Genomic DNA, 17,079 nt, shown 5'->3' on the forward strand with positions numbered 1-17,079 from the left:
GTGTGTGTGGGGGGGGGAGGGAAGGTCGCGGCACGCAATGAACTGGAAGTTGATCTGTCAGCACAATCCTTATCTTCAGGGCAGATGTTTTTATTTAATTTACCTTATAATTCCTTACTAAATGTAGTATTTCATCTCGATGTACTCCGTCTTTGATATGATTTAAATAAAATTCCTCGTCATTATAATTCACTTCCGATAAAGAAGAAAGTGATACTGAGGTTATTGAAAATGAAAAAATTTCGATTGACAAATTAGTCGGTATTCTCGACACAGCAATTATAGGACTTGAACAGCGGAACTTTGTAACTGAACAAGAAATTTTGTCTGTTTATAGAATTAAAGAGAAAGTATTATCACATAAAACAAAGCAACTTAAACATTTTACATTGAAAGAAATCTTTAATAAAGTAAACAAATAAATATTAAGCTCTTTTTTTGTAAATTTTGATACCCTTTAGATCATAAATGTTCTTTATTTCATAAATTACAGTTTCATATTTTTATTTTTATAATTTCTGCATTCCATCTTACCAGATTTAAACTGATGATCCATAATACGGAAAAATCAATAATCCGGAATTGCCGAAGTCCCGATTAACGACTTTTGACTGTATTATTCTTTAACCCTTTTTGGCACACCAAAAAAAAAAAAAAAAAAAAAAAAAAAAAAAAAAATTCCTTCTGTATACACAGAAAAATTGAATGGAAAAGGCTTTATAAGTTATTTTGAACCTTCTTTATATTTATACTAGATGGCAGCAAAATACAAACCAACCCATACATTTTAGCCATGATTAAAGACCCTCATTTATCAAAGAAACGTTCCAGATTTTTTTAAGATATAAAAGAAATCGTTTGAAAAGAAATTTCTACGTTTTTTTTCTTGGCTATATGCTGATCTCTTTATTCTACATGAGTTTTCAATTTTTACCTTCAAATCTTACCTAAAATCGGATGACAAACATCTCATGTGCCCAGAGTGGAATCACTGAAACACTAGTACCAGCCCAACAATTGTATCTTTGTTTCACAGCAGTAATATCTTTGGTGAAATCATTCACAATAGATAGGTGGGTCCACATCTGCGTTTCATTTTCTTTTTTTTAGTTTTTCTAGAGAGGTCATCAACTAAGAAATAGTTGCACTGTTTTCTGACGGTCAGGAGTAATTTTATCAGTCAGCTCTTGATTTTTCCAGGGTTGCAACTCAAATGCGAGAATGAAATTTCCTGACTTTTCCAGATGTGTTTTAAGAAAATTTCAGTCTCTTTGTGTAGTGAGTGTTGGCTGTGCTGAGAGGTAAATTAATTATGGTACCATTTGAAAATGCAAAAATTTGCCTATTACATATGGCTTATCCCCAAAGCACTACTATTATAACTATAAAAAGAGTTGTTTTCTCCACTGAATATTGAGATTACAATCTGCCCAAATAGGATTAAAAAATGTATTTTTTTCAGACATTTTGCAGCTAAACGAAAAAAAGATGATAATGATATTTAAAAATAAATTCACATATTTTACATTTATTTAGCAGCATACATAAGCAAAAAATACATGCATTAAATTTTGTGATGGTATGTCATCATATTGGTAGAATTAGTTTCAGAAGTATGCCATAGAAAATTGCTTAGAATTTGAAAGTATTATTAACTAATAACAAATAAATGTAAAAAGAAGGAAGAAGCCACATTAAATGATGCGAATAACATTAAAATAAATTACTTAAAGTTTGAACACTGAACTACAATAATCAACGATTACTTTGGCGAAAGGTGGTGTCACTTGCTTTGAAAAGAAAGTATAAATGATATAAAGTGAACCCCCCCCAAAAAAACATTGTATAAATATGAAATGTAAATATCATATATTATAAAACCAGGTTACCTTTTTTTCATTTATATGTACGTAATCATCATATAACCAAAAACAGAATTTTTTGTGGGTGTGTAAAGGAGCAGGCCTGCCCATGGTACATCCTCAATAATGCTAAATCTGCAGGTAATCAAAATTTCTGTTTTTTAATATTAGGCAAAATCTTTTACTCTGTTGAGTGCTTCCCAGCAATGCTTGCTTCAGCGTTCTTTTTGAAGCTCTATTCATTCAGTGAGTCCGCTTTGAGCACACCCACAGAATTAAAACCATAAAACTTTACAAAATTTTACCTGTGTACTCCTCTAGGCCTGATTGGACTGCCTATCACTTTTTTTGTTGTTTGTAGAAATTCTAACTTTAAAAGGTAGCGTGCCGGAAAAGGTTAAGGCTGCACTTCCAAAATGCCAGATCACTTTATCTCTTGGTTTATTTCCTATTTTAATGTTGTCTGTGGCACCAACAAAACTTCACTGGCTTGAGTAAAGTACAGCAGAAGACCAATGACGACACCAAGTCCAGACTACAGCAGGAAGACACTGCGAGGATCTATTGCCATATTCCAGCCATTTTTTTGTCAGTGACACAGCTGTATTTGCTACTTATTAACCCTTTGCACTTGAGGCCTTTTTCGTTTGCATGAACCAGCAACTCCAGATGATTTCGGTGAAATTCGGCAAACACTTTACAAGTACTTTAAAAACATTTATAAACAAACATATACAAATAATAAAATTTCATCAGTTTATTCCTTTATATGTTGAAAACAACAAAGTTTGATAAATATTACACTCTGTAATTAGTTTTGGTATGATATTTTGTAACACAATATCCAAGATGTATCCTAGGTTTGTCAGGACACGTATCACAGTAATACGAAGTTTCCCGCCTACCTTCAGGCGGGACAAACCTTGCAGTACTTTTTAGTATTACATGAAGCTTTCCGTTTATAATTCTAATTTTCTGTCGTCTCACACCTCTTACTGCATCACTGTCTTCTCCACTGGATTCATTTGTTTTGCAGCATAATCTGTCGGAAATAGATGTAAGTTCATCATCCAAAGCGGCAAAATCAAATTCATCCGAACTCAAGCTGATATGATCTTGGTTAATTCAGATGCTGTGTATATTTTTTTGTACATATTTACTATACATTACATTAAATCATCAACAGATAAATGATTCGTTAAAAGAATGTGCAGTTATAACTGGTAAACAATCAAATGATGTCCAGAGAGGAATAATTTCATCGATAATGCTAACAATACACAATTAGGTGATGTTTACCCAAGCCCAAGAATAACAACAATTGGCGGTTTTGTCCACAACACATATGACATAGAAAACAAGTTGGATTCGATAGTATTCTCGTGATTATGTAAAATTTAGGTTAATGAAATGTGCCGATGAAAACCATTACATGTTACTTGTCATATAGCCTTCATTAAATTAGTCCATGAGACTCTAAAAAGTTGAAGCGACACATAGAATCAAACTGCAATAAAAAGCTGATAAGATAATAAGAAAGAATACATAATAAAAATGAATTAACAGCTAGCAAACAAACTATGTCTTAGAATTTTTTTCAGCGGGCTTTGTTTGAAAATCCAGTTATGGCTTATGAAATATCCCAATTAATTGCTGAAACTGGATATCATCATACACTTATGGAAAAGTTAACATTTCCTGCAACGAAAGTGTTGGCATCTCTTATATGTGATAAAAATTGGGGAAGGGAAGATAAATACATTGTCTCTCTCCAATAACACAGTGAATTGTAAAATCATGGAAATAGCAAATAATAGCAAAAAAACTTAAAATTGTGCAATTTTTTTTCCCTCCCTTTTTAAATTGATGAAAGTACAGACATATCGAAAAATGCCAATTTTATGTGTTTTGCGAGATGCGATTTTGAGAATACATCTGATGAAGAATTCCTATTTTGAAAACCATAGAATACAACAAAAGCAAAATAATTTTTTAATATTATTGATACACTGGTCAAATGATACTGACTAAACAAAATACATGGGACTGAGGCATCCATGCACGGCTTTTTTTGGAAAAATAAAGGACATGGCACCAGACTGTATATGGTTACATTGCTGCATACGCAAAGAAGTCAGGACTACAGAAAATGGTATTGCTTTTGTAAACTGCTATGCAAGAGAGTATAAATTTATAAAACATTGTACCTTGAATTTCAGGCTATCCAATGCATTATATACAGAGGGGCAGTAAATATGAACATCATCTTTTACACAGCAAAGTATGATGGTTATCCAGAAGGAAAGTCTTGAAGAAACTTTAAAAAATGACAAAAGTTTTAATGTTTTTAAACTCGCATCTCTCAATGGCTAAAGATGCAATAATGGAAAACAGTTTTAGTGATGTTAGTTGATAAGGATGGCTTTGTGATATTCTTTAGATAACTCAAATCTTTTGTTACATGGCAAGTACACTTAAAGTGCAAGAAAATGGAAACAGTAACGAAAAAGCTCAATTTCTAAACCTTTCACATAGAAGCAAGAAATTACACTATTACGATGCTAAATGAAGTGCAGGAATATAATACTAGTTTAACGGCTGATAAAATTCCAGTTGTTATCAAGGGATATCTGACAGAATTGCAAACAAATCTGAAACAATATTTTCCTCCAAAAACATAAAAAAATGGCCATTTCATAGAAGCCAATGGCAAAACTACATACTGAAATTTGTATGACTTAAAAAATATTACTACAAAAATATCAGGTTTTAACGAACGTTTCCTGCCGCTGCAAATATCGCCAGAACAAATAGTTTGCGTTGGTGTGTTTAATCATATAACAAATTTTGGCATTTGGGGGAAAAAAAACAGCTTTAGAACAGGGGTTCTCAACCAGTGGTACGCAAAGAAGTAAAGTATTCTTAACTATTAAATTCAAAAATTAAAATCCCAAAATAGAGTTTTTTTCTCTACCACTTGTAAATTTATGCGATCTGAGCTTTGTTCAACAGTGGTGGTGGTGGTGGTGGTACTAAAGGTTTTCAGTTTTTGTTTAGATGGTATGCGTTAGTCAAAAGGTTGAGAACTGCTGCTTTAGAACATTGCGTTGCATTATTTACTTTCAGTTCTGTTGCAAAAGGTCCACTACAGAATGTCACCAAATCATACGTAAAGCTTTAGGTACTAATGTTGTATCATATGACACTGTGAAGGTTTGGTACCAGAAGTTTAAAAACAAATCATACGTAAAGCTTTAGGTACTAATGTTGTATCATATGACACTGTGAAGGTTTGGTACCAGAAGTTTAAAAACAAAGACTATGACATTCAAAAAGCAATGTGCTCTGGCCTACTTATGCTGATGAGGCACCCGCCAGCGAGAGCTTGTGGAAGAACAGTTTGGAACCATTTGAGAGCTTGCTAAGGAGTTAGATGTTAGTGCCACGTCCATTAGTCATGCTATGTATCGCATAAACTTGATGTACAAGTTCAGTCGCTGGGTACTGCGTAAGCTGATGACTCAAACAGATGACAGACATGTTCGGGCCTGCACTAATCTGCTTGAATATCAATGCAAGGACTTAACTCTGGACCAGATCATTATTTGTGATGAAAAGTGGATTTACTTCAACAATACAGTCCAAAAAGGGAGTTGGTCTGCACCTAGACGACTATTCTACGCTCCGAGAGTCGGCAATAATTTGTGGGCTGTTAGATGTTGTTGCTAGTGAAAAACAGGTCTGTCCGACATCTTATATTCTGTGAGTACAGAAGTTGTTGAAAGCACAAGGAAAAGTATTACCGCGTCGTCAATCAGGCTTGTGATGTTCTAAGTAGACAATGGCTTTGTATGTGTTTTCGCTGCTAATTTTTTCATATTTAAACAAAGAATATGGTCGTAGATCTCTGAATTGGCAGTGAATTACAGAAAATATGATGATGCTTTTGCTCTGCCAGAAGATGTTTTCATTGCATTTTTCAGATTGCCAAAATTTATAGTTATTTTAATTTGCGATGACCTGAGAGAGTATTTGGAGCCACATTCAGAAACGCAATTGCTAATGAAAGAAAGGTTATTTATACTTTTCCTGAAAATATAAATATATAATTATATAGTTTAAAAATATAGAAGATAATAAATATTTATCTAGCACATAATCCTTCTTCAGTGAATAATAATATTGTTACAAAATGTCCAGGTGCGGTAAGATAGCTTCTCCACAAAGCAGTTTTAGGGTTGCCATATTTGATGAGATATCGCCCATTTGGCGACAAAATCGGCGATATGTCATGGACGCACGGAGAACCTTCTAGAACGAATTCTTACCGGTTTAGCCCAGAATGTTCTAGAGCACAAGCCAAAAACTATATAAACCCTGCTGGTATGGGGAGAGTCGGAGTGCGAATCAGTGTGTCTCGAGTTGACAGCTGGGCAGCGAGTGCACCGAAGGAGTTTCTTAGTGTATTGTGGTTAGTGCATCGTCAAGAGAGTGTGTTGAGCTCCGGGAATGACTGAACCGAACAGTCGGGAGCTGTGCTCTGTGTGTCATTGAGTGCACTGCGAGTTGCAGCATGGAGAGTCTCGAGAATACGTGGAGTTCCGAGGACGAGCAAAGTCGGGAGCTGTATTCAGTGCTTTGCAGTGAGGCTGTCTCGACCATTACAGCCTGATGGTCTGAAGGCTGTGTTGCTGATTGTGTCAGCGTGTTTATAGTAGTTATTCGACGACTGTAAATGACGACATGATTTTGGAGCTGTCCTGATTAATATTGGTAAATAAAGTGTGTTTCGATATTCCATCAAGTGCTGTAGTCGTTACTCACTCCAAATCCACACGAACGTGAACGAAGAAAATAATGTAACATAACAACTGGTGTCAGAAGTGGGATTTGCGAGTGTATGCCAGAGGAAAGCCATGGCGGAGAAAACGAAGACTTTGATGGACTTTTTAGCTGAGTTCAAAGCCGAACTGAAAGAGATGAAAGCAGGACAGAAAGAGATGAAAGAGTTAAAAGCCGGATGTCCTGAGATAAAAGCTGGATATGAAGAGATGACAGCTGGACGAGAAGAGATGAACGCCGAAATAAAAGCTGAGATCAAAGCTGAAATGAAAGAGTTAAAAGCCGGATGTGCTGAGATAAAAGCAGTATATGATGAGATAAAAGCTGGATATGAACAGATGACAGCTGGATGAGAAGAGATGAGAGCTGGCCGAGAAAAGGTGAGAGAGCAACTCCAACAGTTGAAAGTGGAGCTTACAAAAGAAACTGGAGCCATAAAAGACGATATGAAAATGACAGAAGTGGCGTCTGAAGAATCAAAAAATGAAGAAATGAAGGAAGTAGCTAATGAACTGTCTGAGGAAGATCAAGAAATGAAGGATGAAACATCTAACAGAATTAAAGAAAAAGAATGAAAACATGAAGAAATAAAAGACAGGAAGGAAGCTTTTGATTCTCAAGTGCCTGAAGTGGAAGTAGAAGAAAGTAATAATACACTAAACACTTAACAGGGAAATAAAGGGGAAGAATGCTGCTGAAACTATAAAACTCCCCTTGGTTGAGCATTCCCTGCTTCAGCAAAAGTATCTTTAATCAACTCTGAATTTCACAAAGTGATCATTTTCCCAGTATTACTTCTATACAAAACAAATGTTTTTATTTTTATGTTATGCCCTTTGGAACAGTTTGGATATATAATGTACGATGTCAAAAGTTTTACCAGGAATATATTTGATTCATCCATGCTTGCTAGCAAATGAAAGAATATCATTAATGAAATAATATTTGCATTCTGAACACAAATTAGTAGTTATAAATAAGAGAAGGAAATCTCATTTCATTGTCCTTCAAGCTTCTGACACTCACTAAGCTTACAAACACACTTCACTAACTGTTTGTAAGACTGACATCTATTATTGATAAGCAGACAATTATTTTGATAAAACCTGTGATTTTGTTAATGTCATTTTACAATTGGATTTACTACTCAGGATTTATAGTTATGTCTGTAATAACCACTTCTGCTCCATCTGGTTAAATACAGGGTTCACACATTCCTTAGTTGAAAATTAGTGTTATAAAAGAACATTAAAGAAAATAATTAAAGACCTATCATCAAATGGGAATTTAATAAATTAAAGCAATTATTTGCACAACTAACTCCTCTCTACTATTCTCAGAATAAAACAGAAAGGATGCATTATTATTAAACACAATGTAATATTTACATATCTGAAAATTCATTAAAAAATAATACCCTAAAATTTATCAAGTAATTAAATTAGAAAACTAACTTCTTGAAACATTAATATTTTACACTTTACAACAGTTACACATATTTAAAAAATATTTACAAGGTCAAAATTTAAAATTTAAAACATTTAAAAATTCTTTCATTTTTAAGAACATTTGTTAAAGAAGCATTATTCAAATCATAATGTAAGAAAATTTTGCAGCTTTAAATAACAAATTAATACATTATTATTACATTAGTTTAAAAAAGATATTAAAACAAGCATACATTACAAACTACAGTTCTCTTCTGATACTGGGACCGGATTATGTACGTGTTCATGTATAATTGTATATATGTACTTGTATATATGTATGTGTGTGTATATATACATATATATATATCCATATATGTTGTATGAACTTAAATCCATTTAGTGCGAATACAAGTTATTATTTGTATATAGTGTAATTATTGTATATAGTGTAATTACTTGTATATTGTATATAGTTAATTATTATTTGTATATAGTGTAATTACTCAATTGTATATATTGTAAAAAGCTAATTGTCTTCAGACATATACTGTTACTATACTGTTACTAAAGAAATGGGCCTATTTCCTGCCTTTAGACTGTCTACTAGCTCTTGGATAGCGAAAATGCCTTTTTTCCTTTCTTAAATTCTTAATCATTGCGACACGACAATTAGCCAGAAATTAATTAATTTCCATTCACTAGTATTTTTAAAAAAATCTTAACAGACGGTCTCTCTCAGATAAGAACTCCACAAAAAAAAAAAAAAAAAAATCTTAACAGACGGTCTCTCTCAGATAAGAACTCCACAAAATACATCCCTCAAGAATTCCAAGTCCCACCCACTACCATAAATTTCTTCACCCAAGTCTTGCCGACTGATATAATTCAAAGCCCCTACTGCCGCTAAGAATTTTCGGACACCCTACACTTCTGAGTCAGACACGAAGAGAACACACTGCCAACTCCCCCACTAGAAAGAATGTAAGTTACTTAATACCTTTCTGGCCTTTATATCTTCATGTACATTCACTGATCTTATTTATATTATTTATATTATTTTCTATTTATATTATTTTCTATTTTATTTTTATATTATTTTCATATTATTTTTATGTTCTCTTTGATTTGTTTTTGCAAAGTTTGCATTATTTATCTTTTTTATAATCTTCTATGTTTATTTCAACTTTACTTTGATTTCGATTTCATATTGACAATTTCCAATGTTTAATTTCTACAAATAATATAGTACTCAAATACATAAAGATGATAGTGTCGGGGACGATTACTCGAGTTTTACAAGATTTCTCTACAGTAATTGATTTTTACTCCAAATTGAATTGACTAAAATGCTTCATGAGAATCAGTTATTTGAGTAACAACTATTCGCGGAAATATTTGGCCTGACTAGAATTGCCGGTTTGGCTTTAATTTATAACTCGAGTAAAGACGAAACACTTTCATATTTACGTATTTCTATCAATTATTGATCATTGAACGGGAGTTGGTTTGTTCCCCTTGAAAAGTCAACTAATTTCCGATCAATGACAATAATTACATGTTTTAATTTCTACTTTTGCAATTGTAATATTATTCTTCGTGATGATTTAACTCCAGTCCCCGTTAAAACATTATTAACATTTTGCTTTCAAATTACTTCAAAACATCTTTCAAAATATAACTTACCAGTATGGATGCACACTTTTAAAATAATTCTACTTTAATTAAACTTAGGAGATAATATAATCAATTAATCAATACGGTTTAGGAAATAAATTATTATCCATATATGTATGTACACACATGCAATACATACATACATTTCTGAATCTGGTCATGATAATAGAAGAGTACCCAAAATAACAAAACATTCATAAATACAACAAACTTTATGCTTTTAATCTGAATTTTTTGGAACTATTTTAGCATCTAATTTATTTACATCCACCTCTTTCCCTTTAACTACTTTTTTATATTCATTTACTTTGATAAATGAAACAAAGTTCCTACTAAAATCGACTTAATTTTCATTACTATCTACAATATATTATACCATTTTGAAGAAAAATTTGTTCAGCTTTATGTAATCAATTTCTTGATCTCCATCTCTGAATTTCCAGATTTAGTTCACTTTTTTTTTTCAAATTTTAAATATTGAGCACATTTAGAACAGCCTCTTCTTGGGGGGGGGGAAGCAAAAGTGTCTAATCTCAGATTTTTAGTAATTTTAATAGTGAGAATATCTGCCGATACTTTCTTCTAATCTCTTCTTCAGATTTGTATTATTGTACTTGTGGAAGTCAATATAGCTTGATAATACATTAAAACATGTTAATTAACAAACAATTATGTTTATGATAATAAAATTGCTTTACAACTGAATTTAAATCACCAATATAAATATATATGTTAAAATGAAATTCAATATTGCATTAATTACTTGCATCTAACAAATATTATATTTAATAGTAATAATTAATTATGAATATTCAACAGAAAAAATTAGTTTACTTTTATCAAGATTTTCTTCATTACTGGAACTGAGAGAACTACTTTGATTACATGCTTCAGCTGGAGATGGGCTTTGAGGTGGACTTGAATATTCTGAACACACTGGGGAACTATCATTACTTGCAGGTTGGTTGAGAAGACTGTTTTTCAAAGCACTTTTGGGAAGGTAACAACCAATTATACCATTTGAAGGGCTATAAAAAATAACATATTTTCTGCTCTTTCTAGAAGACAATTAAACAAAAATATATTTAATAATCTTCTTGAAAGATTAGTGTTATAATATAATAGAGTTAAATATTACCTTTTCATATCCATAGCTTTCCTTAATTTAGAACCAGCATCTTTTAAAATTCCTAAAGATTCCAGTTCTTCAATAGGCATAGCTTGTAACTGAATATAAAGAAAAATGTAAACTATATGTAATAATATAACAACATTAAAAAAAAGAGGCATTGCATAAAATATTTAAATTAACTGCTACATTCGAGTCACTTTAAATCCTATTTAGAATCAAAAGGAGAATTAATTTTTTTCTATGCAAACTTACACATTTGAAAATGAAGAAACTGTCAAATTGACAGTATGCAGATCTTTATCTTAATTTTAAATAGTTGAAAATTCTAACAATTAAGTTGGGAAAAAAAAAAAAAAAAAGAATTTTGCATGGAAGTGTGGACGACTTTAAAAGCTAGTACTTACGCAACTTCATTCTGAAAAACAAGCATACAGTAAATTAGTCTATTTTAACAGTCCCCTCAACTTCAATAAAAAGTTTAAGAGAAGTCTAAACTCATAAAATTTTAACTTATATACACTGCTGGCCACCATAAATGCAACACCCTGAAGGAAGCATGCAAATAACATGAAATTTACAACATGCATTAGCAGAAGTGAGATATGCAAATGATTAGAATTTCAGTGAAGATGCACATCGCGCGCGCCTGTGGTGCCACTTTAAAGTGCTATTTAAGGCTTGGAGTTTTCAACGATTTCAAGTTCGGCAATTGTGTTTTCCTTGTGCTTTTTTTTTTTTTTTAAAAAAAAAAAAAAAGAAGAAGAAGAAGATCAATTATGCCTTGTAGTAAGCAGCGATCATCGTTTGATCAAGTACCTGAGTTCGACATGGGAGAAGAGAGGCCTACCGAGAGTGATTATCTTTCAGGGAAATCGGTAGTCGTGTTGGATGAAGCCAAACAACTGTAATGCAGATATGTGACCGGATTGGATGCAGGAGGGTACAACAGACCGACGCGTTCGATCGCATCCACTTCAGTGCACCACTTCATGTGATAATAGGAACATCATGCGCATGGCAGTGACGGATCGTTCAGTCACATCATGAACCATAGCACAGCACATTCAGTCTGTAACGCATTATCCAGTGTCTGCATGTACCATTCGATGCCGTTTACAGCAAAGTGGTCAGTCCGTAAGAAGTCCATTGCTTCGTCTCCCTTGACGCAGAACCACAGACGTCTCCGCCGCCAATGGTGCAATGAAAGAAGGATGTGGACGGCAGAATGGAATGAAATTGTCTTTACTGATGAGTCCTGCTTCTGTCTGCAACACCACGATGGTTGGATTCGAGTCTGGAGACACCGTGGAGAGAGGATGGTGAACAGCTGCGTTATGCATCGCCACACTGGTCCTGCACTGGGTATTATGGTATGGGGTGGTATTGGATATCACTCTCGCACTCCTGTAATATGCATTGCCGGTACTTTAAACGGCCAGCGCTACATCTCCGAGGTGTTAGAGCCAGTTGTCCTTCCTTACCTTCAGGGCTTGCCCACAGCCATATTTTAACAGGATAATGTGCAACCACACATGGTACACATTGTCCAAGGGTTCTTCGTCAACCGCCAGATTGAATTGCTTCCCTGGCCGGCTTGCTCTCCGGATCTTTCGTCGATAGAAAACGTGTCTGTGGTTTCTGAACAATTGACCCAGATTACATCCCAAGCTGCCACACCAGATCAACTTGTGCAACGTGTGGAAGCTGCTTGGTCTGCTGTACTCCAAGAACACATCCAAAGTCTCTTTGAATCAATACCGAGGCGTATGGCAGCGGTGGTCTCCAACAATGGGCGGCTACTCTGGCTACTGATTCTGGAAGGAACCGCACTTTACAGAAATCTATAAATTTAATCATTTGATACTTGGTCAACATGTTATCTACTAAACAGATTTTGTTGTGATATCTCTTGTCTTTCTTGGTGTTGCAATTTGGGTGGCCAGCAGTGTATAATAATATCTTCACAAAAAGATATATTAGTAATTTGTCTGTGTAAAGATCACATGTGCTCTCGCTTAACTTCAAATTGGCTTGATTACATACACAGCAACAGCAATCCCTTATAATCTGTGGGGGTTAGATGCTTTGAATATTGTATGGGATAGTAAAATTGCAAATTACGAGAATAATGGATATATAAAATAATGATTTCCTTGAAGATTTTAATAATTCAGATGATAACATAAATAAACAGAGAAGCCCCATCTGTCTGTTAATCAGGCTTAACAATAAACATTAATTCAATAAGGATATTAAGCCAGTAATGATAGTTATGAAAAACCTGTTATAGAAAGCTTTCTTTATTCCCAATATATAACTGTATAATTTTTACAGGATTCAAATTTTAGATGACTTTTTTAAAATTTCAATCTCCTTTCCATTATAAAATCCAATTCAAAACTATGATAAGCCAGTTCTTTATCTATAGGGGAAAAAAAAAAAAAAAAAAATCCTGTTTAAAATTTTTATTGATAAATATAGTCTAACAGCTTCCAGCTTAAACAAATTTATATACAATTTAAGATATTCATGAACTTGTCGTTACTGACTACACACTGCACCTGCCAGAGCGGGTTGAAGATATAACTTGATTCATTGATATTAAAGAATAGTTCTTCATTAAGCTTTGTGAATAATTTTTACAACATTATAATTTTTTGTAATCAAAATTTTGTAAGGAATTTTAAACGATTGCAGATGGATTACAAGTTAACTCGTGTCATCAGTTTGGGTGGTTCACGAGATAACTCATGTTTTCTACATGCTGTCTTTAGACGCCACCTGCTTTGATTAGTAAAAAAATTTCAAGACCTGTTCTGTAACATGCCAACAGTTAGCAGCGCTGGGTTACACATACAGGCACAGACAACACTGACCTTCATAAGAGAGTGTGCCAAGAGATAGCATCCTGTGTTCATCGGGAACTGTGCAGCTGGTGTTATTCTGACTACAGCTATTACCACATCTGTCATTTTAACATGGATAGCAAGTTAGAACAAGTAAACATGAAAATCTGTATAAAATGGGTAAATCTGCCACAGAGACATTTGACATGATTCAGCAAGTGCACTGCAATGCTGCAGACTGGAAAAACATCACTGGAAGGCGATGAGAGATCAGCATGACCATTAACAAGCACAACAACCAAAAATGTTGAAACCATTCAGCAATTTGTGCCTGAGGATCATAGAACAAACCACAACATTGCTGAGATTGTCAATGTGTCATGCAGAACAGAGCAGGCAATCCTCGCATGTGATTCAAACATGCGCCATGCTGTTACTAAGTTCGTTCTCAAGCTGCTGACCGGGGAACAGATGGAACCTTATCGAAGTCTGGTAAAAACTCCCATCAGTGTGCCATGGATTGTCAATGTGTTAATGACAATCCATGACCAAATATATTTGAAAAGAATTTTAAATTGAAGTCTAAGCTTAGCAGCACTTAAACTGTTAAATTGCTGATAATTCTATAACTGCTGCTTGCAGATTAACTAGAGAGATAAACTTGGTCATAAGAACAACATATGTCAACCACTTTTAAAGAAAAAAAAAATGAACAATTTATCAACATATAAGAATAAAAATACTGCTACCCCCTCTACAAACATCCCAGGACCTTCAGCAAAGTATTACAGATGCTTGTGCAAACATGTCACCTGCTATGCAACAACGAGCAACATTAAGTTCTAACAAGGGTCGAAACGTGCATTTCAGATGATGGAGAGAAGATTAAAACATCGAAAATAAAGACAGTTTGTGATAATTTTTTTCTTTTCCCCTTTTCTTTTCTAAGATCGTTTTGTGACGTCACAGTTTCGGAAATCTCAAACAAACAAATGCACGTTTAAAACGTTCTATTCTTAACATTCAGATCCACGAGGTGTCTTTTTCGTACTAAATCAACATTGCTCTACAACTTTGTAATTCACTCTTTCTTTCTATCTCGTATTGTTTTCGAGATAGGGGCGCTAACTCTGATGATGTTTTCCACTAGATGGCGCTGAAAACTATTTTATTTAGTAGAGCATAGCCACTTTACTATACCTTGACATCACTTTTATGAATATAGCCGCAGCCGTTCAGCAGTTAAATGGGTGGTACCGGACTTTGTGGGCACCCTTTGCGTGTATATGTATAGATATAAACACAGTAATAGGCCAAAAATTAAAAACAAAAATTTTTTAACCAGTCCTGCACTATAGCTGCAAGATTCAACATATATATATAAAAGTTTGGTGTGACCAATAACAACAAAAAATAAAGGCACACAACTACATGTTAAAACAGTCCCATATACAAAATTTCAATTCTACAGCTACTTGTTTTTGAGTTACATGAGCTATGTACGTACAGACAGATGTCACGAAAAAATATCTTACGAATCCATTTTAGGGAAACAAGTCTTTCATTCATTCCAGTGTACAGATGTCATGAAAAAAAAAAAAAAAAAAAAAAAAAAAAAAAAATCATTCAAATGGATTCAAGAGCAAACAAAATCTACATTTTCTTTGAAATATGATACCCGAAATTTTTCACGATTACAACTGGAGAGCAAATTAAAAACGTTTACATATAAATTAATTCAATGTCACATGAAAGGAGTAGATCATACATATCAGTATCTTTTTTAATCATGTGACATAAAACAGCGGTAAAAACCTGTGTTTATTTCAAATAATAAAAAACAAAAAAAATTATTTCAGAGCATAGTTTGTGCTGCCCAAGGAAAAAAATGAGAAATGAGATATATATGCAATACCATACTTTAAAAAAGTATTAGGAAATTTTTCACATACAGGCTCCATGTTAAATACAATACATGATATAAAAATAAGTATAAAAGATAAGGTCTACCTGATAAATCAAACCAAAAAGTTCAGAGATAATTTTTGCTTTGTCTCAATGCAGTGCTAAGTGCATGCTAACAATGGTAAAATATGTAACAAAGGAACCTGTTTGAGGAATAAGAGAGTATTTTTCTATGTCTGATGAACTGTATTACATTTTTGCATATTACTATGGATCATGTTGATTATTTTTGCAGATAGTTTATATATCAAGATTACAGTTCACAAAAAGTAGTAATTTTACGCATGCGTTGCAAATTATTGTTTCATAATGCAAAATAATGTTTTATATTCAAACACTAAAAGTTAATAAGTATTATAAAACTCTGATGAGATGTAAACAAATATAGTTGACTCGGGGAGAGCAGCCCAAGAGGAAAATAACTGGGGTAAAATAGGGAAGGGGTGGGGAAATAATATCTGGTCTTTAATGTGTTTAAACAAGTTAATAACTTCAATGATAATTAGCTTCCTTCAAAAATATTACTTAATTCTAATTTTCTTTCCATCAGAGTTTTTGAAATAATGGTTCAATGGCATACTACTTTTACACATTAAACTTTTTACTAGTATTTCAATAATTCAACACAATATCTTTAAGAAAATGTAAAACCTTTAACCTAAACATGAACACATGAAGAAATAATAACTTTTCAATTGTATTTATCAACAATTATTAATTTTTTTCCAATATACATCTAGCAAAGAATCCAAAATTAGGGAACCAAATATAAAAATATAAGAAAGAGAGAAAGAACCTCTTCAATTCTGTAATTCCTTAATGTATCCCAATGATCATGCGTCTGCTCTTTCACTAAAACTTTTCCCCCAGCAGATGAATCGGCAGAAATACTACAAGCTCCACGTTCTAAATTCAGTGCAGTGGAGTGATTCCAAGGCGAAGCTGCTCTAGAATTTGTTTCGGAGTTTGCAGGGGAAGCATAAGGTGATGATAATGGTGACTGTAATGGAGAATTAGATGGAGATGCTCTACTGCAAATACTGCCCCTATTTAATTAAAAAAAGAGTAAAATTATCATTTCTATTTTAAGGAATTATGCAATTAAATAAAACATTTAAATGTTACATATAATAACTAATATAAGATTATTACACATAAAATTCCTAAATACCATTTACACACCTTAAAAAATCAATAAACATGACAATAGTAAGAAACAAAATTAAGTTAAATGTGTGGTCAAATGAAAAGCATACTTAAAAAAAAAAAAAAAAAAAAAAAAAAAAAAAAAAAAAAAACTACCGTTCCTTTTAAATACTAATAAGAAA

At 33.1% G+C, this 17,079-nt stretch overlaps 1 protein-coding gene across 2 annotated transcripts in view; it reads right to left on the reverse strand.

The window, feature by feature from the left end:
* Positions 1-17,079, reverse strand: part of LOC118201097 (uncharacterized) — a 69,605-nt gene that overhangs the window by 9,451 nt on the left and 43,075 nt on the right. The window contains exons 8-10 of one of the 2 annotated variants that reach the window (XM_035373134.2): positions 16,548-16,797; positions 10,947-11,035; positions 10,643-10,797 (exon numbers count right to left, since the gene is read on the reverse strand). In XM_035373134.2, the coding sequence (XP_035229025.1) occupies positions 10,643-10,797; positions 10,947-11,035; positions 16,548-16,797 (494 nt within the window). Of the gene's footprint in view, positions 1-10,642; positions 10,837-10,946; positions 11,036-16,547; positions 16,798-17,079 lie in introns of both variants that reach the window. The other variant, XM_035373125.2, reaches the window with a different exon arrangement.

Source organism: Stegodyphus dumicola, chromosome 10 (assembly GCF_044657685.1).
Source record: "Stegodyphus dumicola isolate Sdum_Otavi_A_Nest chromosome 10, ASM4465768v1".
In the NCBI taxonomy this organism is placed as follows: Eukaryota; Metazoa; Arthropoda; class Arachnida; order Araneae; family Eresidae; genus Stegodyphus; species Stegodyphus dumicola.